The sequence below is a fragment of the Festucalex cinctus genome, chromosome 10 (genome assembly GCF_051991245.1).
Source record: "Festucalex cinctus isolate MCC-2025b chromosome 10, RoL_Fcin_1.0, whole genome shotgun sequence".
Classification (NCBI taxonomy): domain Eukaryota; kingdom Metazoa; phylum Chordata; class Actinopteri; order Syngnathiformes; family Syngnathidae; genus Festucalex; species Festucalex cinctus.
This window is the reverse complement of record NC_135420.1, coordinates 7439047-7464892: the sequence shown is the minus strand read 5'-3', so window position 1 is coordinate 7464892 and position 25846 is coordinate 7439047. Positions and strand designations below refer to the sequence as shown.

Here is a 25846-nt window from a genome sequence, read left to right as displayed (position 1 = left end):
CTCTTGCAACATCCCTGCACATTTCATCCAGGGCTGCAATGACTTTGCTGAGCCATGAGGAAAGCAAACGAATGGTCTGTCATGTGAGACAAAATAGTTGAACTTTAGAAATCTGGAAAAATTAATAAGTAGTGTTCAAATTCTTATAAAGAACTGGGAAATGTGTGGTTCTGTTAATAGATTTCATCAAAAAGATTTCATCCACAACTGCCATGAAGATTGAGATGTTAAAAGAAACCTAAAATCAACTTCAATTGAAAGGCAAGCTTCTTTGCAAAAAAAAAAAAGTGGTGTGGCTCTCTTAAGATGCACCATCAATGCACTGCACAGTCAACTTGAAGGAACACCACCAAACAGCACCTAGACATGCCTCAAAATTTCTGGAACAAAATTACATCAAAATTGAACTTTATGGAGGAATCAAGACAAAATGTTCACTATCCATACTGGGAAATGTGGAGGTGACTCTCTGATGCTTTTGTTATGTGTGAGCTACAATGGCACAGGGAATATCTTCACAACTGTTATTATAAAATAATGGAGGATGATTAGCATTCATCAGCCTGGAAGCTGCACATGGTACACGCGCAATAGGGCTTTCCAACATGATAATGACGTCAAACATAAGGCTAAGTCAACCATGTACAATGTACAAGTATGAATAGAGTTGTGACTGTCATGTTTTGGGTTTAAGGTTTTTTTTGTTTACTTTTGGTTCCATTGTGGTTTGTTTTGTTGTGATTTCCTTGTATCCCTTTGTCTCGTTAAGTTCAGAACCCTCTGCCACTCGTGTCTTGCCCAGGTGTGTCTCGTTGTGTCAATTAGTGTGTGTGTATTTAGGCCCTTGTCGCCCCTCTGTCTGTGCCGATCCATTGTTGTTTTCCCCTTGTCATGTTGCCGGTTTTGTTCCATGTCTCGTCTCGCTCAACCCTTTTGGACTTTGTTGTTCTGGTTTCATAGTTTGTACCTCATTTTTGCCTCCTTGTTTTTGTTTATTAAACATTTTGGACTTCATTCCATGCCTCCTTGGCCTGCTTCATTGCATTTGGGTCCACCACCTAAACTCAGACTTGACAGTTACTATATGTGAAAAGCGATTGTTTGTCAACTCATGCTTTTGTAAGCATACTGTATATAGGGGTAGCCAGGAACTAAAACCTCTCACATGGTTATCAAAGTGAAAGTGCCTTTCATTGTAATCTTTCTGTGATTTGTCTGTGGACCTTTAAGAGATATGATACTCACTTCAACTCCAGGAGCTCCGTTCAAGCCCCTCGCTCCTTTCTTCCCTGCAGAACCCTGAATAAACACAAACACGCAGCGAATAAAACAATACACAAACATCAAGAAAAACACATGATTTTGTACTGTATCTCACGTACACCACATTGAGCAACGGAAATGCTCAAGACATCAAGACCGTGTCTAATGTAAGCCTGATGGAGAGCCCAAATACATGACACTGTCATCAACATTTACTTTCCCACATGAAAGGCAACAAAAAGCAAGAAGCACTTCTAAAGATAAACTACAAAAGTTGTATATTCTAATCTACTCTAGCTACCCATCTATCTATTCTAGTTCCGATTTTTTAGTACCACAAACTATGTAAATTGTTGCCTATTCGGTAAGGTTAAGGTTTCTCATTTTTCCCCTGATGGGTTTTTGGAGTTTTTCCTTGCCCTTTTGTGGTTCGACTCTTGTGTGATTAAGGGCTATAAACATGGCTTGACAATTTGACAATATGCACTTATTTTACATTAGTGTTGTCATTTTTTATATATAAAGGAATACATTTTAATCTACAGATAAATACAGAAACAGAGCAGGATCTAGGAGATGTTCCCGTTTTCTGATAGACTGTTCAATCTCTTCATTTATTTCTGTTTGACACAACTCAAACTCAACTTAGACTCAAGCCAAGTGTTCCTAAAGTATTTGTACTTGTTATGATTGGTTTGAAAATGCGGCTTTTTTTTTTAGGGTCGGGGTGGGGGGGTTGGGGGTACTTTTAACATGAACAATACATATGGATCTAGTTGAAGGATGTTCATGATTTCGTGGGGGAAATGAAGTTATGTAATCAAATGATTTAAGACAATAACATGTTCATAGAACAGATCAGCAAGGGAAAAAAGATACAATACCCAGATACATATCACTACAAAAAGGAGGGGAGCCTTGAATTCCGCATGTCCATGGAAATTGGCATGACCAGTACTTTTCTAATTGTCTGTCTTTTCACTCCGAATTCTGCAGTTAAGACCCATTTCCAGGTGTCTCATATTAAGAGGGTAGACTCTCCTTTTCCCTTTCAATAAAACCCTACAAAACTGATCAAAACCATGAAGCACAAAGAATAAGCATCAAAGAAAAGAAATCGACATGGATGAGTGTCTGGTGACATAGGAAAAATACATTTTGGTATTTAGACAAGTGGTATGTTCTGTCCAGGCTGCAAAACTAGTCTTAATCCACAGCATCAGGTTCAAAACTATTTCTAACATACAACCACTTCCAAAAGCGCCGGCAACAGAGGCCAATTACTTTATTTTTCCGTTCAACTGAAAACAATTGGGTTTGACATCACAAAATGAATATGAGACTAGAGATAACCCGGTATTTACGTCTAGATTAAATACGCAACTGATACTGTGGCAACTTTCGCTTGAACAAATACAGTGATTATTGAAACATTAAATAACACCGAATGTTTACACTAGGTGTGTGCTACAAAATAAGTAAATAAATAAATAAATTGATCGTTGCAGGCCAATTTACAATCGGTATTGCACATTCATTCATGAAGTTTCCTGGCACGTATCTATTTATTTATTTATTTATTTTTTCGTGGCACGTCTCTGAAAACCTCTCCTTGCCATGCAGTGTGCGCACATTTCGACCAGGCATGACGCTGGCGGTAAACCGAAGTGCTGCTAACATTAGAAGAAGAAAGCATTTTTGCCAACCGGCATAAGAAAAATATCATTTGGGTATATATTTGACTGTATCATAATAATGTATGTAAATGAATGTAAAATATCCGGATACGCATCGTATCGTGAAACGTATCGTATTGTGACCTCTGTATCGTAATAAGCATTGTATCGTGAGGTTGTTTGGGCAATAGCCAACCCTACACTCAGTTTCTGATTTGGGTTTTGCCTGTGAAGGTGTCAGTCATGCGACCTAGAGGTGTGATGAACTGAAGTTTGGAGAAAAAAAAACAGATCTGGTCAAGATACCCAAATATACAAGTTAATTTGTGATGTCATGCCTTGTACTTGCATGGGTCCTCTTGAGGTGCGTTTCCATTAAAGGCATGTTTCGCAAAAGCAAGCTGGTAATGGAAACACTGGATTTGCGAAAAAAAAAATATCGCTAACAATTTTTTTGCGCTCTCATGAGGTGGTTTTTGAGACGTATCGAAAAAGAAGTATTTCGCAAAAGTGTAATGGAAACACTTTTTGCGTATTAGTAGTCATGTGACACCCGCCGGGTCACGGAGGAAAGGAATGTAACACGTTGTTTATGTGTATTTTTTTTTTTTATCAAACTTGCAATTACTATTTGTTTTGAGAATGATTAATTTCTGTATTGTATTTTAGTTTTACATGCAGAAGTGGATTGTATCGGCTACTGCACATCATGAGTGCAAAAGAGAGAGAGGTGTAACCGAGTGAGCCTCGTTCGAGAAGTTGAATAAAAAGAGAGAAGCTTGAAATCCTGTCCTGCCATGTCTGGTTAATTTAGCAGGGAAGACGCCAGAAAACATCAGAAACTTTACATTATTTGTAACCCGCCTTTTACCCAGCGTCCGATAACAACAACAACAACATTTTCGGGTTACAGGAAGTAGGAAGTACGGGGCCAATCGCTGTCCTGTCGGAACTGTGTTCCGAGGGGATAACGAGTCTTTTTAAGCACAAAGCGATTTAGAGAGCCAATATGCCGCCGGTTCAATGCACTTCCCATATCGTTGCAGAAATCGCTGTTACCACCGGCAACAAGTGAGACGTTCTATCTGTCCGCACCATAACACGAGTTACATGCACGCGCACATACACACAACACCGACACTAAATGCTCGAACCCGCCCGATGAGGGGTGAGTGTTTTTAAAGTAATATAACTACACCGGGCGTCCGTCTATCGTAAACAACATGAGCGCCCCCTTTAGAACAGCGAGGTCTCGCGAGACGGGACATTCTGAGAATTGCACCTCAGAAGCGAAACACTCTTCAATGGAAACACCTACAATTCGAAATTGTACTTTATCGAAATAGTACAATATCGCTTTTATTATGCGAAAAAGGGTAATGGAAAAGCACCTTTGGACCAGGCTGACTAATTTTCATTGATGTACAAGTATTACATGATGTCAACAGAAAAATGAACTCAGAAAGATACAAATAAGATTATTATATTTGCAGCAATCTAATCGTCTAAAACACTGTCAAGACAACAAAAGGAGTTGATCAAAGGAAACAAGTAGGTCTTAGACAGGCCAAGCCTATATCCAAATTAATAACAAATTGAGGACATTGAGAGGAATAACAGCCCAAAATGATTTACAGTAAACTAAATATTAAGTCTTATTCATTTTAATGAGTCTATTTTAAGTCAAACTGTGGAAATAGATTTACCCACATAAAATTGTGGTGTTTCCTTATACAACTTACAGGAACATTATTTCTATCAGTTCCAGATGGAAATACATGGAAAACCTCAATGTTTTCAGTCTACAGGAAAACAGTGATTTTTGAAACAGACTCGCAGCAGTACAATAAAGCCTATAGTGTGTTTCAGGAAATATTAATAATATTGCTACCTTTTTTAATTCATGATGGTGTTATTTTAGTCTGTTGTTTTATGATGTAACAAGTTTACCTAAATGTCATGCCCTGCATCTTAGTAAGGCGTACTTAAAAGTTTTCTAACAGCTAGCAAGTTCCGAATGTAGCCTCACTTCACCTCTGCCTCACAAACGTGCACAAGACGACGTGCGTTGTATAAACATGCAAGATAAACAAACTGATCTAAGCCACGCCTGCTGCATTGTTCGCGTGACTTATTTACGATGAAGTCTTGCAAAACACTTAGATCTCTATTTTTATCAGTGGCTTGCGAGGAGATGGGTTAGACAGATCCGACGGTATTTTGTGGACTGGCTTCTTTTACTGTTTTTTAAATGTCTTGGCCTTCTTATCTCTGTAACTCCTACTTTAACCAATGAACGCTCACAAGCTCTGCGGTCCTCTAGCCTGGCCTTTTAGTCATTTCAAAAGTTAGGACACACACAATTGGCGAGACATCTTTTCAATTTTACGGCCCACGTTTTTGGAAAGGCCTGTTGGAGAACCTCTGCGCTGCAGGGAATGTTTTTGTTTTTAAAACCAGTTGAAAGACCAACCATTTTAATGTAGCTTTTAACTATTATTTTTTTTCATTTTTATTTATGATTCTTCATTTTTAGTATATTTTAAGTCTTTTATCATGCATTATTTATTTTTACATTGCTTTGCATGGATTGCAAACTGCCCCTTTGCGCAACCCATTTCTGTTTTACTCCATTCTATTTTGCATGGAAAGAATCTCAACAAACTCACCACAGTGCCCATCTCTCCTTTTTGACCTGGCTTCCCTGGCATACCTGGTGACCCCTGAACCAAGGGAGAAAAATAATTGGGTGCTTATTTTCATACAGAGCATATTAAAGGCCCAGTCTGCCGGTTTCACTCAGGAAAGGGCACTTTTCAAATACAGGATTTAAACAAACCAACTACTTCTCAATTTACAGACCTGGGCTTCTCTTAATGTCTGGTGGTGATTTTGTCCTAATCCCGCACCCGCCCCCCCAGCCTGTATTTTGCCATTTTGTGTTTGTTTTGTAAACAGCGGGACGTTTCTGTGGAAAGACAGTGTTTACACCCCTCCAGCCAATCGCAGGGCGGGGGGTGGAGTGTCGCAAACGCGGCCGGGCGAATTTGTCGGCTACGTGACATCACTTCCGCGGCAATTTGACAGCACGCACGGATTTTTATTTATTTTTTCACTCACTCATTCACACATGTAAGCTTCTGTGAGTGAGTGGCCCCGGCCCCGTTTGCGACCCCCCCCCAGCTCTGCGATTGGCTGGAGGGGTGTAAAGACTGTCTTTCCACAGAAACGTCCCACTGTTTACAAAAAAAAAAAAAAACAAATGGCAAAATACAGGCTGGGGGGTAGGGGTTTAGGACAAAATCAAAAATCACCACCAAACATTAACATAAGCCCAGACGTGTAGACTGAGAAAAAGTTAAAGTGTGCACATCCTGTATTTAAAAAGTGCATTTTCCTGAGTGAAAACGGCAGACTTTAACATTCACATTTTTTTAAACAGTGATTAATATACTGTATAATTGAGTGTAGAATAGGAAAAATACCCCTTACAGCTGTAATTTATAATAATATGGTAACTTGCTAAGAAAAACTTTTAACTGTTGATGTAAAGTAAAAACAAACAAACAAACAAACAAAAAACTTGCAAATACTGTACATATAGCAAAATGAACTATTTAGTACTTTGCTGTACCTAGAGTAGTCTTGCAGAGGTTTACTGACTTACGGGTAGGCCTGGTGGTCCTACAGCCCCACGAGGTCCAGTGGTACCAATGTGTCCCTGAAACATAATATTATTATTAGTCATTGATGTTTGCTTATTATTTCACAACACTGGCTCAAATGACAAATGGACTTTACTTTGTGCTACTTTGTGGCAGGAATAAAATTAATTGGCTTATAACTTCTGGTGGTGAGTCATGCACCAATGTGCCATCAATTTCTATACCTGTACTTGGAAATTGTAATAAAAAAATATTAGACTTCAGTAACATGTTCAAAATGTCATTAGTCATTCACTCTATATTTACCATAATGATGTGTGTTGCTGGTAAATACTGTACGAGCCAAATATACTTGACGAGCCACCACTGGGTCACTTCATGATTAAAAACTAATAGGCTTACTATATCCTTGTAGAATATAGGTCAGAGGTTTATTTATATAGCACATTTAAAATACAAATCATCCAGCCCATAATACAAGGAATTGCAAAAATATAATAATCTAGACGTACTGTAGCCTAATAAATACATGAATGAATCTTTCCAACTGGTCAAGGGGCAAGTTGGATTTCACCTTGGCGATCAGTCGCAGTCGAAAGACGCTTGCTTTTACAACTGCGCTGATTTTCTTATCAAATTTAAAAGAACTGTCAATCATGACACCAAGGTTCTTGATGCAAGAACTGTTTTAGAAAGGTGAGATCGATGCAGGTTCCCCAAACACAATTACTTCAGTTTTATCCTTGTTTAGGTTCAGGAAATTCAATTTCAGCTAATCTCCACAGTTCTGAAAAGGCTGGACGAGTCACTTGTGCATAGACCAGGGGTGTCAAACTCATGTTAGCTCACGGGCCGCATGGAGGAAAATATATTACCAAGTGGGCCGCATCGGTAAAATAACGGTAGATAACTTAAAAAACGATTGCCGCCAATTATACGCAGATTTTTGCTATTTGTGTGCCAGGCCTAAATTACGGAGCTCAACTGTCATCATATTGTTCCAAGAAGTAACACAAATGCGAATGGCATGTGGCAAGACTTGCGTCTGTATGAGTTCCGGACGTGTTAAATCTACCTGCTTTGCGCATATATATATATATATATATATATATATATATATATATATATATATATATTATTCCCGGAATGCATTGTGTGGCAAGTTAATGACATTATAAGGACGTTAATCCTTGTCATATCTCCAAGTATTTGTGTAATTTGTGTAATATTTAACAAATTTATGTCGGTCTATGATTAAAAATAATAATAATAATAATAATAATAATAATAATAATAATAATAATACAAACCATATCTTTAAGTTGTGTGTAAAATAATGACATCCAGGACCATTCCCCCATACAAGTTGCTTGTGAACGTACAAATTTATTATGTTTTGATTGTGGACGGCTGATTAATTAGTCCGACTTAAAATTTTATTTCATTTTTTTACTTTACAAAATCATCTCGCGGGCCGGATTAAACCGCTTTGCGGGCCTAATCCGGCCCGCGGGCCGCATGTTTGACACCACTGGCATAGACCTTAGAATGATCGAATTTTGCAGCTGTATTCAAATGCAGAGTTTCCTGTATGTGATTTTGCCACTCTGGATCTCTGGGAATTTGAGGTGCAAGGCCAATGTGAGGACCTTCATTATCACGTTTTCAAGTTTTATCAAACACATTTACTGGATGCCAATGCTGTTTTTTTTCCCCTCCTACCTGATATCCTTCATCTCCTGGTTCTCCACGATCTCCCCTTTCTCCTGGTGCCCCCTGTTCAAAGACAAATGGACTCAAAATAAGTCTCACAATGTTTAAGGAACTAATAACGTTTAAAATAGTGGAGGACCATATAAACACTTAAGAGAATTAAGTGATCGATTCATTGGTGTCCAAATCACAACCCAAAGGCCATTTGCAATTACTGCCTGTTTTTTTAGTGGCCTGTGGTTTGTATAGAAATGACATTTGACTGATTTTTACAGGGTGAGTCCCTTATCAGTTTGTTTTATATATGTCATGACTCGAGTCATGCAGGAGGTATGTTTTGGTTTTGTCTCGAGTCATGCAGGAGGAAATGTTTGGGTCTTGTCTCATGTCTGGGGTCATGCCTGGGTTAGGTTTGAGTTCATGACCTGTTAATCTAGTTTCAACTAGTTTTAGGCTGTGATGTTATATGATGTTTGGAACTCTCTGTAAGAACTATGTTATGTCAGGAATCTGTACTCGCGTTACTGAAGAATCTTTTATGCAATATGATGTTTGTTGATGTCAAGAACTATCTGTAATTACTGGGTTAACAGCCAGTCAGAGAATTCCATGTCAATACTGGTACTCACATGTCTAGCCACAACCAATTAGATTGATTGGCTATCTATATAAGTTGTCTGAGGAATGTGCGTGTTGCCGGATTATTGCAAGCTGTTCCTCTGTACGTCCCCGCAGCCCAAGGGGGCTTGGCGTCTCATGATTCTTGATGCATTCTCGTTGTTTTTCGTTTAGTCAAGTTATGTGAATAAAGAGTTAAAATGGTGTCTGCGCCCTGGGATCCAACCTCTCAGCACATGACAATATACAGCTTCTAGGAATACGTTTCCATAGATAAAAGTAGTTTACTCCACTTTCTGCACCATGTCAAGGTCCGATTCGTAAAACATCACACTACTGATACTTGGTGGTACTGATAAAGGTATTGTTCAAGTAAAAAGACTGTCAGCTTATTATATACAGGTAGATTGTTCTTTTTTGTTTCTGAATGTGCAGTTGTGGAAACACTGCCTCATCATCTTTAACAGAAAGCTGTGAAGTAGCAGTTTTTTTAAAGGTCCCCAGCCAAACTTTTTTTTTCTTTTTTCAATTTATCTGTGACATATTTTTATTGGGTTTGTAAGATAATTTGGGTTAGAAATCCTCAAGATACCCATTTTTGATATTCTAGTGGGTCTTAAACACCTGGAATCAAGGATGGCTGGATTTATCGTTACTATATGATATATACATAAATTGTGCTCTGATTGGATTGGTATTCTCCTTTATTTGTGGAAAACACCTTTGATTGGTAGTTGGTAATATCTTGGAATATTGTAGCAGTCATGTCGGGTCCCAATGAAGCAAAATTCCCCGAGCGTTGGTAACCCACACCTGCACATTGAGTGGTTAGATATATGGATGCCCTGAAGTGCGAGTTTGTATTGGCTTTTGAGGCTGCACATTGGCTCACTTGGCTTCCATTCATTTGAATGAATTGAGTCAATTCATTTTTAACATTTTTAATACATTAATGGTGAAAGATGTCAAAGTGGCTCTTGCATCATTAGAATTTTCGAAATGTCGCCTTTGGAGGATAGTTTGGACACACCTGGTCTGATCGGGTGGGTGCAATCTCACTGTGAGTCCTTTTTACAGGCAATGGTGTCTTGGTAGAATAGAGATGTTGGGTCAAACCATTTATTGATGAATTAACTTACAGATGTGTCTGACATTTGTCCATTAAGTGATTGTAAAATATATTTACTTCTAGGCAAAAAGCCTCACTTTGATGTCTATAAATGTTTTCTTTTAATTTAAGGGTTGGAATGGTTTATTTTGCATCTTTGACGTGTGCATGAACTGCCCATGTTTAAATGGAATGTGGTGGTTAAGAAATCAGAAATTATTTTGAATGCAAAGCAAGACCTACTGGTTCACCTAAGGGCCCTGATGGTCCTGGGGTCTTATTGTCTTCGCCTGGATAACCCTGAAAAAGAACAAAGACACACACATTTATCTCTGCACTCATGTGCCTGATATAGAAGTGACTCCTTCTGTCCACATCTTAAAATTAGAAAAATGAAAGGTGTTCAGTCGTTACCTTTTCGCCTTTAGGCCCTGGGGGTCCAATGGGCCCTTGCTTTCCAGGATGACCCTAAACAGGCACAGAAAATTGATAAGAATATGAATCATGATTGTTTCATAAATGTGCTTCCCAACGTTCAGTTCCCAAATTTAGTACTGCACTATGTAAAAAACAAAAAGCTTCATATAACACATGACTTTTTTTTTTTTTTTTTTTTTAACTCTTTGGAGTTTGGTTCATAGTCATCACACAGCAGTCGAGGCGAAATATAAATAAAATAAATATAATATAATAAAATGAGTCCTACAAATGAATATGGATGTAACGGTAAGGGCAATATCGTGATATCGTGATATTGAAACTACCACAATATTGTCGTCATCATGTTCACAATATTTAAAAGGAACACATCTGTTAAAAAAGTCAGGTTGATTTCCATTTGTGCAGTTCTAGCACCCTCTAGTTTATGAGTGCAATTTAATTTTCATTAGGGATGTTTTGGCATTCTATGTTTAAAATCTATGCTAATTGTCAGATGAAGGGGAACCTAATTTGCTTGTGAAGCGATCAATGTGTGCTTGCATTAGCAAGTGCCTCAATATTGTTCTTAGAGATTGTAGGTAGTTTATATGCATTGCTGTTATGTACAAAATCACAATATTGTGCTTTTTTTTGTATGAGTTCTTTTTTTTTACAATATTGTGATCTTTTTTTAAATATCGCCAACCCCCCCACAATATCGTGATAATTATCGTATCGTGACCTTCATATCATGATAATATCGTATCGTGATGTTTGGATATCGTTACATCCCTACAAATACATACACAAATTCTGATTACTTCATGAAAACGTTGATAGTGAAAGAATCAGCATTTAGACCTGAATTCTCTCTTTTGTATTTTTGTCTGCTTGAGGTCACAATTATCAGATTCATCAGTTCCAAGAATGATGAGGAAGCCACCAGACTTAAAAATCCAGTGTTTGCATTTCTGGGGACAAATCAGGACAACCCCAACCGTGCTGATGAAACCCAGAGTCAATCGGGTTATTTGGAAAATAAATCTTTCTTACAAAACAAGGAGGGACGTACAATAAATTGTAGCCACAATACAGACTAGGTTTTACTCAGCTTCACACATTTTTAAATCATCAGTATCCATAATTCGGTGGAGATGTGAGATTTATGTAAGGCTGTGATTGTTATTTTGCACATTGTGCAAATATTTTCTTATAAAACCACAAGGAGAGCAACTCACTGTGTATCCTGCCAATCCCGGTTGTCCTTCCATACCCATGATGCCAGGCCGACCCTTAAAAAAAACAAAAAACACACACACAAAAAAAAATAAACTGTGGCTCAGAGCTACTGTTCTTTTTGCACTGCGGTTCAGCTAAATATAACCCTGGCTTCAACCGCACACACATAATGCGGTTTTACGATGGGCAGATAAATCTTTTCTCCGCACCTATCACAACATGTTTAAAATGGGTTTGGACAAGAAAACTGTTTTTGTCAAGAAATGGATTCTCTAGAATGGATTCCTTCCACTTGGAATTTCTTCTTATTTTCTTACTCTCTCAAACCTTTTAAACAAATGTTGAGTATTTATACCACTCAATACCGGCAATCAGGAGACAATTTACTGAAAATGCTTTACTTACAAGAGGTCAATTTAGTTTATATTGGTAAATTTGAATAACTAAACCCTCATGAGTGTTTTGGTGTACAATAGGGGACAAGTTGCTGCCATCAGGCTGGAACTGCCTATGTCACAATTTGATAAATGTATTACTTTTTCACTAATTTACAGGATCCTTATTGGTCAGTCCATATAAGTGGGTGCACAGTTCACATAAGGAGTCATACAGTCAGTCATTCACTTTTCTAAACAGGCTGTAAAGACTTTATCTGACGAATCCAAATCATGTAAGGTGAAGAGAAGTGGGAACTAACAGGAGGCCCTCGAGTTCCTCTGGCACCTTTTGGCGCCGCCTCGCCAGATAGGCCAATGTCTCCACGGTCTCCAGGTTCACCAACAAGGCCGGAGGGACCTCTCTCACCCTGTGTAAAGACGTGGTTTTGTTGGCATCACATTTGACACAAAAGGACAGGAAAGTGGGCATGTTTGAAATGTTTTCTGTATTATTACCTTCTTGCCACTCCGTCCCTTGTTCCCTGGGGATCCTGGCTTTCCTTCTGGCCCCTGTAATAAACATAAAACCCAGATAGAAAATCGAGGTTAATGAATACAACAATAATAAGTGCAGTGAAGTTCCATATATTTGCAGTTCGGCATTCGTGAATTCCTCTATTCATAGATTTTGTTTTTCTTGGCAAATTTTTCCTCCGTTATTAGCGGAAATCTTTGATTTGCTGATTTTGAGCTCAGGCCCAATGATATTGTCAATCAAAACTAACACTTATTACCTCTTGCAAATGCATATTTTTAGGTACAGTTATTGTAATGCAGAGGTGTCCAAACTACGGCCCGGGGGCCATTTGCGACCCGCCGTCCATTTTTCAGTGGCCCGCGACATGGCATTTGACTCAGTTCAAATAAAATAAACAAAAAAAAATGTTTGGAGATGGTTAAAGTAAGAAGGGAGGGTATCGAAAAACAGGTGCCATTAAAGGTTATTTTAGTTGACTAAAACTAATGAAAAAACTAAAACTAAAATTCAAAAAACAATGTTACCGAAATAAAATAAAAACGAAAATGCTTTTTAAAAAACGAAAACTAACTGAAACTACATTTTATGTTTAAAAAACTAACTAAAACTAACTATAATTATAGCAAACATGTCCTTCATTTTAGTCTTTGGTAATTAATTTAATACATGAGCCTTTGGGGAAGGTTTTAAATGTTATTTTTAGTACATTTATTTTGATATAAACCGGAATAATGACGTTTGAAAGTATGCCACACAGAAGTGACGTCATCTAGCAACAGCCAATAGAAAAACACCTTCAGACGACGTCGCTCCCATGGTGTTTTTTTTTTTTAAATATTGCGTACAAGTAATACACATTAAAAAACAAAAAAAACAAACTAATACTAATACTGAAACTAATAAAAGAAAGAACTAAAGAACTAAACTAATACAAAACTAATAAAAACTAACAGAACAACCCTGAAAACTAATAAAAACTAAAATGAAAAATTTCAACACTATAATAACCCTACTGCCATATTACAAATAAATTGGTTTATACTGTAGCATTTTTCTAAATATGCAAAAGCACAAATTTTTAGGACTAAACACAATTTCTCTTCATAACATTATGTGGCCCTTGCATCCTTCTGATTATCTGTATGTGACCCTCAAGTAAAAAAGTTTGGACACCCCTGTTGTAATGGATATATTTGTGTGAATTGTCATAATGTTAAGACTGGTCAGAGTGTAAGACCTAACACAATTCTTCCTGAGACTAGCGATCTTGATGATTGGCTCACTTCCTTAGTGATATGGATCTCACAAATTATTTATGTACTTCATGCTAGGCATCCATCAGAACCGCAGCAGTTTATTGTCCATTAGTATAGTATAAGCGTAAATGTGGTGAAGGGTGACCTCTGCTGGTGAACAGTGGCATTACTTAGCTTGGACTGACAAATACAGTTCATCAATTTGTCAGCTAATAAAATACATCTATTATGAGTCTTTGATTAAAAAAATAATAATCTGCATAAACTAATTCAATAAATATACGAGATTAGATTGCATTAGCAGCATTTATTTGCTTTAGAATGCAAGTTTGCGACTTTAACTATACGTACACGGAAGCCCTGTTTCCCCGGTTGTCCAGGTGGCCCTGCAGGTCCAGGGACTCCTTCTATCCCTTTGTCCCCTGGCTCGCCTGCTGATCCACACTCACCAGGCTCACCCTGAAATGGAACCCAGACCAAAATCAAATGAGATAAAGACAATATAGTTTTAATATTTATGAATATATGTCCAATTGAGAATAAAAAGCAGACTGGCTATATTGTTTAATTAATCTAGTTTGCAGGACTTCTTATCACTTTCAAAGCCAGATTCTGATATTGAGTGGATAATTTACTCAATGCATTGTGGCCATAATATGCAGTTTAATGATAAAAACAGAAACAAAGAAGTCTTTAATAATATGGATAGTAATTAAAAGAAAAACTGTAATACATAACACAATCTAGAATGAGGATGCATATCATTAAATTATATATTTACCTTGGGTCCATCATTTCCTTGAGGACCATCTTCACCAGGCAGACCAGGGAGGCCCTACAAAGACATTAGTTTTACTACATGTTGGACATTTGAGATACAGTTCTACTGTGTACCACTGCAAATTACAACTCAAACCTGAAATGCATGGTTGTGCACCAACTGCAATGTACCCACCAGGCCTCCACCACTTTTTTTTTTTTTTTTTTTTTTTTTACAAATAAAATATTAGCTACATATGTTAGACAAATTATTTGCGCACAAAAAAACCCAAAACCAAAACCAATGATGTTCCATCAATAAAGTTAACAAGCCTCATGCTTTGTAAAAAAAACATATTTTTCCCCCCCTTGACAGCCTATGTGCAGACAGACTTAAAAGTAAAAGTAAAATAAAGAAGGTCAAGCTTGTAGGTTAGAACGGAAGATAGGAAACAAGACAGATATAAATTTGAATTAGGAAAAGGAATGGCAGAAATTAGAATAGTATATCCTGAGCTAACCAGCGATCGGGAATTAGCAGTATTCGCATGGCTGACACTACTGAGGAAGCGCTTGGCTGTCAAAATTTGCAGGAGGATTTCAACTTCGCACAAGTTGCAACATACAGAAATTCAGTGTGGCAGGTGGTTCAAAGATACTGTGAAAGGAAGCATATGCGACAAACGACAGGCCTTCATGATTTTTTGTGGCGGGTGCCAACAAGTTTGTAATGTACATTGCTGCCACCTACTGTTTGATGTCATATATAGCTGATGTCGGGGAGGAGGGTAGACACAATTCCCCAAATCTTTGAAGGGGACTTCATCAAAACATTTAAAACAGAGCTATGGAGTGAGGGGACGGTACGGGGGCAATTCATGTATCCGCATGTGTATGATGTGGCTCTTTGCAGTCCACAGTAAAAAAAAAAAATGTGGCTCTTAGCCTCTGACTTGTTGGCAACCCCTGGTTTCAGGTACAGTGCATGTTTTTTCCCAAAGTTGACTGGGAATGGCGGCATGTTCTGGAGTGCGCTCATTCTGGGGACCCCCTCATTCTGTTGGGGGACTTCAACGCTCACATGGGCAAAGACAGTGAGACCTGGGAGGGCATGATTGGGAGGCCAACAGTCATTATTCAAAATAAATGGAGAAATTCAGTAATAGATAGTAACTGAAATTACAGCGATTCCTTTTGCATATCGCTGGAGGGCTGGAGTCCTGCAGGTTTTGGATGTTTCCCTTCTCCAACATAGCTGATATATGATCAGCTCATCAGCAAGCTCTGCATAAGCCTGATAACGATCCTGTTGATTGGAATCAGCTTGTGTTGGAAGAGGGAAACCTCCAAAACCTGAAAGACTTCGCCCCTCGACGCCCGCTCCTGTGTTAGACGAATGTAAACAGTCTACTAGCGAGATGTCTACTGCGCTAAATCTACTAATTCTGTCCGATAATGATATCCCTGGTGCCAAGTTCACTGGTATAGATGTTGAAGAACATACTAATGTTCAATTGAAGAGATGACTTGCGTGTAGAGGGCTGAAAAAGACGAGGAAAAGAGCAGAGGTAAAGTTTTTTTTTTCTCCCCCTCAAAACCATCATCCTACGCAACTGACAGATATTCTCCAGTTTCAACAAGCTACATTTATATTGCTTTTTTGTGTATGTATGTAGCGTGTCTCTTGGGCACAACCAACAACCCTCGCTATACCTCAATTATTATATCAGTCCAGCTTATAAATCCATTTCCTTAATTCACAAAAGGCCCTACAGATAAATTTTCATACATGTCACAACTGCACGTAAGGCAAAAAAACAAAACAAAAACAAAAAAACAGGTGGAAAGCAAGACAGGTCGTAAACCCTATTTTAGCATTTTTTCCTCGTCATTCATTATTGTCGACCTGCAGTCGGGATAGTGCCAAACGCAAAACAAAACAAAATAAATAAAGACAATCGCTTACGACTTCGGGACGGCGGTGGCTAGCAAGGGCAGGATTGTCATCTAGAAGCATGCATGCATGCATGCCCGCCAACAAAATGTTTACTCCATATGAAGGTGAAAGGCTTCACTGAAAGGCTGGTGTTAGCCCGTAGGCAGTATCTTATTTTGAAATGACTTGGTCAGAACGACCAAAAAGCCCAAAACGGATCCCAATACTGACTACGGGTTCAACTGCTCTTTTGGACGTCCTCACAAGTTGATCCCCGTTCACATTTTTGACTCTGAATTTTTGGCTTCAGGAAACAAATAAAGAATACATCCGTCATATGTGGACGGTTGTAGTGTCTGGAGTGGTTTCTGAAAGTTCCATAAGAGCTGTGTTTACTCGGCATGTTTTTCCGGAGATAAACGAGAGCAAAACAAGCACTGTTTGCATGGCTTTTTATTTAAAAAAAAAAAAAATATATACTTTTGGTCACTCCACACGTGTCATATTTACAAATTTTTGACGAATTTAAAATGTTGAAAATTGCTTGCCCTCTTTGATGATGCAATGTAAATGGTTGACCAAACATGTTGTTTTTAGGGTCTACTGAAAAGTGCTGATTTCGGAGGTACAATGTTTTGCTGACGCCATTGACATACAAAAGGGATCGCTGTAATTTTAGGTATCTATGCCTGAATTTGTCCATTTATTATGATCAACAAACTGTGTCTGATTCTAGAACAATTTATAAGAATATTTAATTATTGGAAAATACTACCATCAAAAAGCAGGAGCTTTCCGACAGTTCATTATTTGGCAAGGCAAGGCAACTTTATTTTATATAGCACATTTCACACATAATTAGGGCTGGCAAGATAAGTCGACTAGTCGTGACTATGTCAACGACCAAAAGCGTCAACGGCTAATTTAAATCGTCGACTAGTCAGTTTTACATAATATATATCAGCCTTATTTCTTTTCTTCCAAAACTGCCTCAACCGCTCATTTGACTGTCTGCCACCTGCTCTTACTGGACGCACATGAGCAGTAGCATTAATCCGGGTCAGACGTGACGTCACCGGAAGCTATATAGCCTACTCTTAGCACCAGCTGTACACAGTATGCTATCATAGCTAACCGACATCGGACTTCGAAAGTTTGGGAACATTTCTACAAAGACGCTAAAGCGAATAATGTTCAATGTAAAATAGACAAGACAGACCTTGCCTTTCATGACAAGCACCTTTTGTCGAATCCTTCTGACGGCGAGGGACAGTCATCTCAGCCGCTGTAAGTTATTTGGATGGTTAGCGTAGCTAAGTGCTAACGTGGACGTTAACGGAGACGCTTTCAGTATTTAGCACACACTGTGCGATAAAACGTGCAACGTTGTTACAGCAATGTTATAGCTACATTCTTGTACAAAGTGCACTTTAATAAAAGTTGAATGTACTGTTACCTTTCACCTGTCAACATCTTTATTACTAACTTGTACATATATCTTAACAAATTCAAGCTATATGCTAATGATGGTTATATAAGAGTAGCTGCTTGCTTGTCAGCCCCTTAAAAATATTGGCCTAAGTCGTAAAAATTAAAAAAAATGTTGGCCACCTTTGCTAAAATTGGCTACATCCTTAGTTGAACAGATAGTTTATTATTTTATGTATAGGCCTATATAATTATACCCCTAAAATGAAATTAATACGTAATCAGAATGCGGTTCCGTTTTTGGGGTTTTCTGAGGAAAAAAGGGTCGAAATAAGACTTAGGAAATTATTTTAAGGAGGCTGACGATACGATCCGATTAGTCGACTAATCGCGACTACTGTTGGTGATTAGTCGACTAGCAAAATAGTCATTTGTAGTAGCAAAGATTTAGGCACCTTGAAAAGATTCAACACAAAGAAGTAGAAGGGAGTACACCAAATAGTCAATAGTGTTCAGTTACTCACTCTAATTCCCTCTTGTCCCTGCTCTCCCTCAGCTCCCTGAGGCCCAACATCACCCTATGGACGGACAACACAAACTTAAGTGTGTGCATGCAGTCATATTGACACTTAACATTGTGTTAAACTCAATAAGGCTACAACTAAACTACTTTAGGTTCCACATTGTTGGAGTGTGCTGCAGAATGAATATCTAAATATTTTCTATGTTGCAGAGATGCCTACAATAACATTATGAAGTTATATAGACCTTTAAGCCTGGCTCTCCTACAGCACCTGGTTCCCCTTCGACACCAGGCCCACCCTGAGGGAACCGAGAAGCACAGCCATTAAAAATCAAAGTCAACAAATAATGAATCAATTGAAGAATATTCTAAGAAAACTACATCAGGCCCTGCTTCTCCATCAGGTCCTGCCTCTCCAGGAGGTCCTCTGGGTCCCTACAAGAGAATAAACATGATAGAAAATATCTCGTCATTGATTGACTTGCTACGTAAACCTGGAATACATCAGCGGAACAGACATAATACACAAGTTTAACAGGCAACGGCCAAACAAACACAAACAGTCACGATTACATCTGTGCAAAAGAGGAACCTGATAACATCGACAGAAGCAAGATGAGACCCATAACTAATACCTCCTTCTTGCGCGATGGAAACCTCACACCCTAACAAATATTTGATTGTTTGACATTCTTGATTTCCCCCGAGGGCTCCGTTGACTTCCAGGAATATTCAAAAACTTGAGCACAGTTCCAAGAAGGGAGGCCTAAGGTATTAGATCCGGCGGTGCGAGAAATACGAGTTCAAATGCAAGTATAAACCAAAGACAAACTAAAATTGCTTTTTTGTTTTCCACTCAAGCAGTTCCAAAGCAGCTGTTAAGCCACATGAAACAACATGCGCAAGCGGCGACTACTGGTGCACATCAACACAGAGTGTTATTATAGTTTCCAGATGCCTTTCACAATTAGTGCTAATCTAAAGATGGCATACTGTACTTACAGCCTCACCGTGGGGTCCCCTCTCCCCTGTACTTCCTGGAATACCCGCTTTACCCTGGAGACACACACAGCATCAGTCAAGTTAACAAAACCATACCATTCATCTTCAAGTCAATATAAAAGCAGTTTCAACCATGGCCTACATATTAATGCAAAAATAAACTGAACAGGGAAAATATCAGGCATCCAGATTAAATGGGATGTTTTTCAATCACTAGATGGTGCTATCGAGCCAGGGACAATGAAACCGTTGGGCCATATCAGTCCTGTATTTAGAGCAGAAAATTTTCATATTTATAGATATGATATTGAACATTTTCTTGTCATAAAAACATCACTGTTTGCTTCTTTCTCCTTTTGAATGTTGAAAACAAAAACAGGAACAGTTTTTATACGCTGCACACAGACTCATTTATTACAACATGCTTTATGGAACATCCATCCATCCATCCATCCATTTTCTTGACCGCTTAATCCTCACAAGGATCGCGGGGGGTGCTGGAGCCTATCTTAGCTGGCTTTGGGCTGTAGGCGGGGTACACCGTAAACTGGTTGCCAGCCAATCGCAAGCTTTATGTAACAATTTGGCCAAAATATCTTCACTAATAGCTTTTTCGTTTGACCATTTATGACTGAAACATGATCTAATTAGTAGATTAACAACTTAGGTGTATACAATGGGTACTCCTGCAAGCCTCTAGCCAATAGTTTTCGGACTGGATTCGGGTTTGAATTTCCTGCCCTCTGTCTTCGGATGTGACATCTTTTGTGCGTTGTGTATGTTGGCCACAGGTGGCAGTAGCGATTCAAAATTAAATTTTCTGCATTCAGCCACTTTAAACTTTAAACATGTTAAAACTAAAAAATAGATTCATAGAGATAATTAGTGCTGTTCGGATACCGATACTGGTATCGGCAGAGGCGCCGATACTGCATTAAAACAGTGGTATCGGTATTGGTGAGTACTCAGAAGTAACATGCCGATACCATTAATTCCAACGCTAATATAGGATTTTGGATGCAGCATCTTGTGTCTTGCTCGTGCACGACATTCACTAATATGTGACATGTTCACTGCATGCCGATCTAAGATATCCTATTGGCCCTTGAATGCCCTGAACCAATGGCAGGACAGCTTTTTCATGTTGAGGAAAAAAAACCTTAGGTATCGGTATCGGCTGATACTGCAAAGCTGGGTATCGTAATCGGTACCGCAGCCAAAAACTGAATCTGAACAATCTATCTGAACAACAGTAGAGATAATAATAGTCTTCAATGACATAATGATTGATTTAATTTTTATTATTATTATTATTATTGATTCAATCTCTGGTGTAATAACCGTATTTATTAATTGATTGAATTATTTATTTTATTATCTGTTCTTATTACTACTGGATATGTAAATTTCCCAGGGGGAGCCATCCCAAAGGGATCAATAAAGTCAAGTCTAAGTCTAAGTCTAATGTCCTAATTAATGTATTAGTTTATGGTAGTTTGTAATGGAACTACAGTAGTTGCTTTTTGCTCTTCATCAACGGTAAACACATTTTTAAACATCTGCATGAAGCAACTGCACAGGCATGCAAAAGCACAGCTACACATTTTTAAGTAGGCCTATGTTTACATTCACTGAGAATTCTTACGGTTTAAAGGTAGACTTATTGATAATTCCTGATTAGGTGCACATGATTGGAGGGGAACTCAATCCAAAAATGTTCTAATATTTTTTCATGCAGCCGCACTAGTTTAAACACAGTATTCTGATCAATATTTTATTTGTGGAATATGAATAAAGCAGCAAAATCCATCCATTTTTATCCATCACAAGGGGCAGCCATTTTGCCACTTGCGGTTGACTGAAAATGATATCACAGTTGCTCAGGGCTCAGGTAACAACCAATCATGGTTCAGCTTCAGAAAACAGGTTAGGCGTGATGTCATTTTCTGTCAATAGCAAGTGGCTTTGATAAGGTAAAACGGGTGAATTTTGCTGCTTCACTGATATTTGTGGGAATGCTGAAAGCATTCGTATTCTTTATTATTATTTCAGGCGCATATTCTCCTCACTTTTTTCCCGTCCAACAACTCCCACATAATACTTCCGATTTACACCATTCAAATTTCAACTTGCTGAGAAAATTCACGCCTTCTTGGGAATATATCATCTGATTCCACATTACTTACAGTACTCGCATAATTTAATGTTAAAGATAAACTTTTCCTCATTCATTTTCAATGGCACTGACTGAAATTTTTCTAAGTCCCACTTTCCATACAAACAACTGACCACCACCATCAGCTCTCTGATACTGCTCAGTAGCTCCCTTGGTATAGTGCATTGTTCAGTAATCAGGAGGTCGCAAGTTAAAATCCCACCTCCGACTGCACATTGCAATTATGTCCATGAAGTGATATAAATGTATACCAAACTGACTATCATATCAGAAAATGCATTATAATTTCACTGAATTGATTAAACATGTGTCCCATCAGCTTTGAAAGCATTCAGCTTTGTACAAAACTTTTAAATATAAGATATATTACTAGTTACTAGTAATACTACTATTACTACTATTACTCTTACTACTAATACCAGTAATTACTAGTTAATTACTTTGTAATTTTCACATAAGTTATCCTTCAATTTACTTCATGATCATTCAGCTTGGCATTCAGCTATTAGCATTCAGCTTTCAGCATTTCTTAGAAATTGCACTTAGTCTAGTCTACAAAGGCAATACTAATCAGAACGTCGTGTTTAGTGGGGACACATACAACATATTGCAAAAAAAAATAAAAAATCTTTCTGAGATGATCTGTCCTACATTTATCCAGTTGATGACCTTAACTAATTGCTATATGCATTTTTCTCTGAATGCCTTTGAAACAAGAGGTAAAATACAGAGACAATGGACAGAATCTCTGACTGTAGATCGTAAGTCAATGGGCACTTTTCATTTCTTAAAATGCAATTAAAACAAACACACATGTAAGTGCCCTGCGATTGGCTGGCAACCAGTCCAGGGTGTCCCCCGCCTACTGCCCAGAGCCAGCTGAGATAGGCGCCAGCACCCCCTGCGACCCTTGTGAGGAATAAGCGGTCAAGAAAATGGATGGATGGATACATGCAAGTGCGCACTCACACATTTTAGTACAACTCAGCAAATAATGAATAAAATAAAATGTTTCTCACAGGCTTCCCAGGTAGGCCTCTCTCTCCTGGAACGCCAATTTTGCCCTACAGAAAGAGAAACAAGTATTTGAAGAGATCTGACAGATTATAAGTAAATGTTGAAAGTGTAGTTGCAAGTTCCACACAAATCATGATCATTGACTAAATAAATAGCATAATATATCTTATGAGTGAGTAATCTTTGTGTTGTAAGCTCCATACAAGCACATCCCATTTTGTTTTTGTTTTTAATTGAATTTTGACAAGGCGAGGACAAGTAGGACTCAGACGCAGGCGTAAGGTAGGCCACCAAGGCAGCAGGTTTATTTCCGGCCAACAAAGGTCTCCTCTCAAACTGAGAGGAGAACAGGGAGGGGAAAAAGTGGAGAACAAAAAGTGCTCCACTAGGGAGGAAAAAACAGGCAAAAGGTACTGGGGACAACAGAAAGCGCTCCGCTAGGGAGGAAAAAGGGCTCAAGGCAAAAGGGGTAACTAAAGGCGCTCCAAAAGGGAGGAAAAGGCACAAAAACAAGGCAACATGAACAAGGACATAAGGACTGTGGGACGCTTCCATGCACTGACGGTGACACTTCGGCAACGGAGGGGAGAATGCAGGTGGCTTTTATTGTCTTGGTTGATTGGTGGCAGGTGGACATGATCATGGGCGGGGACCGGTAATTAGTGAACTGCAGGAAGGGCAAGTGACCTGGGGTGCGAAGGGAATCAGAAATTCAAAATAAAACAGGAAACATGACTATGACAATAAAGGCCTGTCACGCAGGTGGCGGCGTGACAGTACCCCCCCCTCAATGGCCGGCTCCTGACGGCCATCCGACCCAAAGAGTCCAAAAACAAGGGCGGGCGGAAGGGGGCACGGAGGTGGGAACACGGCCCACCCATCCGTACAGACAAAAAGCAGTTCAGGAGGGCGTCCTCGACGCCCGACAAGAGAGTCCCAGCGGGGCCAGTCAGGAGGGCGTCCTCGACGCCCGACAAGAGAGTCCCAGCGGGGCCAGTCAGGAGGGCGTCCTCGACGCCCGACAAGGAGCAGAGGTGGCGGCGGGGTGTTCGCCGCCAGATGAGGAGCAGGAGGCGGCCGCTGGCCGGGCGCCGCCGGAACTGGTGCAGGTGATGGCGGCCGCTGGCCGGGCGCTGCCGGAACTGGTGCAAGAGGAGGCGGCCGCTGGCTGGGCGCCGCCGATCGAGGAACCGGAGGTGGCGGCCGCAATCCATGCGCCGCCTGACGAGGAACAGGAGGTGGCGACCGCAATCCATGCGCCGCCTGACGAGGAACAGGAGGTGGCGACCGCAATCCATGCGCCGCCTGACGAGGAACAGGAGGTGGCGGCCGCAATCCATGCGCCGCCTGACGAGGAACAGGAGGTGGCGGCCGCAATCCATGCGCCGCCTGACGAGGAACAGGAGGTGGCGGCCGCAATCCATGCGCCGCCTGACGAGGAACAGGAGGTGGCGGCCGCAATCCATGCGCCGCCTGACGAGGAACAGGAGGTGGCGGCCGCAATCCATGCGCCGCCTGACGAGGAACAGGAGGTGGCGGCCGCAATCCATGCGCCGCCTGACGAGGAACAGGAGGTGGCGGCCGCAATCCATGCGCCGCCTGACGAGGAACAGGAAGTAGCGGCCCAGGCGAAGCGGCCAGGGACTGCGGCGGCAGCGGCCCAGGCGAAGCGGCCAGGGACTGCGGCGGCAGCGGCCCAGGCGAAGCGACCAGGGGCTGCGGCGGCAGCGGCACAGGCGAAGCGGCCAGGGGCTGCGGCGGCAGCGGCACAGGCGAAGCGGCCAGGGGCTGCGGCGGCAGCGGCACAGGCGAAGCGGCCAGGGGCTGCGGCGGCAGCGGCACAGGCGAAGCGGCCAGGGGCTGCGGCGGCAGCGGCACAGGCGAAGCGGCCAGGGGCTGCGGCGGCAGCGGCACAGGCGAAGCGGCCAGGGGCTGCGGCGGCAGCGGCACAGGCGAAGCGGCCAGGGGCTGCGGCGGCAGTAGACAAGGTTCCGGAGCGAGAGGCTGTAGCAAACGAGGTTCAGGGGCGATAGGCTGCAGCAGACGAGGTTCAGGAGCGAGAAGCTGCAACAGACGAGGTTCAGGGGCGAGAAGCTGCAACAGACGAGGTTCAGGGGCGAGAGGCTCCAGCAGACGAGGTTCAGGAGCGAGAGGCTCCAGCAGACGAGGTTCAGGGGCGAGAGGCTCCAGCAGACGAGGTTCAGGGGCGAGAGGCTGCAGCAGACGAGGTTCGGGGTTCTGAGGCCAGTCCGACCCTTCACCCCAGTCGCCACGGTCCAAAGCCATCAACTCTTTTATCTCTGCAATGACTCGGGCGATGTCTTCAAGCCTCTGCCAGGTCTCCAAGTTGGACACTCCCGCTGGGTCCATGCTGGCCGAAGTGTACTGTCACGACGTGAAGAGGTAGGACCCAGACGCAGGCGTAAGGTAGGCCACCAAGGCAGCAGGTTTATTTCCGGCCAACAAAGGTCTCCTCTCAAACTGAGAGGAGAACAGGGAGGGGAAAAAGTGGAGAACAAAAAGTGCTCCACTAGGGAGGAAAAAACAGGCAAAAGGTACTGGGGACAACAGAAAGCGCTCCGCTAGGGAGGAAAAAGGGCTCAAGGCAAAAGGGGTAACTAAAGGCGCTCCAAAAGGGAGGAAAAGGCACAAAAACAAGGCAACAACGCTAGGCAACATGAACAAGGACATAAGGACTGTGGGACGCTTCCATGCACTGACGGTGACACTTCGGCAACGGAGGGGAGAATGCAGGTGGCTTTTATTGTCTTGGTTGATTGGTGGCAGGTGGACATGATCATGGGCGGGGACCGGTAATTAGTGAACTGCAGGAAGGGCAAGTGACCTGGGGTGCGAAGGGAATCAGAAATTCAAAATAAAACAGGAAACATGACTATGACAATAAAGGCCTGTCACGCAGGTGGCGGCGTGACACATTTTCTAACTGAGTGGGTTACAGCAACTCATAAAAGTGGCTTTGCTTGATGATAGTGTACTAAACACCCTTTGCATGACTACAGACTGTTAACAGTTGCTATAATTTTTAGTTGCATTTGGATATACAATAACATGTCGCGAATTACAAAGTTAAGCTAACAGGCTACACAAATGATTGAAGTCTCACTTGACTAT

The 25846-nt window shown here is 40.7% G+C and overlaps 2 protein-coding genes across 4 annotated transcripts in view; both read right to left on the bottom strand.

Moving 5' to 3' along the window:
* The window catches only part of col24a1 (collagen type XXIV alpha 1), a 144052-nt gene that overhangs the window by 26261 nt on the left and 91945 nt on the right, over positions 1-25846 (bottom strand). For all 3 annotated transcript variants that reach the window (XM_077533926.1, XM_077533928.1, XM_077533929.1), the window contains 16 exons: positions 22717-22761; positions 19522-19575; positions 18901-18954; positions 18765-18818; positions 18521-18574; positions 14655-14708; positions 14225-14332; positions 12596-12649; positions 12400-12507; positions 11702-11755; positions 10458-10511; positions 10287-10343; positions 8327-8380; positions 6607-6660; positions 5609-5662; positions 1246-1299 (listed from right to left, as the gene is read on the bottom strand). In XM_077533926.1, the coding sequence (XP_077390052.1) occupies positions 1246-1299; positions 5609-5662; positions 6607-6660; positions 8327-8380; positions 10287-10343; positions 10458-10511; positions 11702-11755; positions 12400-12507; positions 12596-12649; positions 14225-14332; positions 14655-14708; positions 18521-18574; positions 18765-18818; positions 18901-18954; positions 19522-19575; positions 22717-22761 (966 nt within the window). The remainder of the gene's footprint in view (positions 1-1245; positions 1300-5608; positions 5663-6606; positions 6661-8326; positions 8381-10286; positions 10344-10457; positions 10512-11701; positions 11756-12399; positions 12508-12595; positions 12650-14224; positions 14333-14654; positions 14709-18520; positions 18575-18764; positions 18819-18900; positions 18955-19521; positions 19576-22716; positions 22762-25846) is intronic.
* Positions 22881-25616, bottom strand: LOC144027106 (uncharacterized). The gene is made up of 3 exons (XM_077534403.1): positions 24913-25616; positions 24557-24882; positions 22881-22895 (listed from the first exon to the last, which is right to left on the bottom strand). The coding sequence occupies exons 1-3, from the start codon at positions 25082-25084 to the stop codon at positions 22881-22883; spliced, it is 513 nt and encodes a 170-aa protein (XP_077390529.1). The 5' UTR covers positions 25085-25616.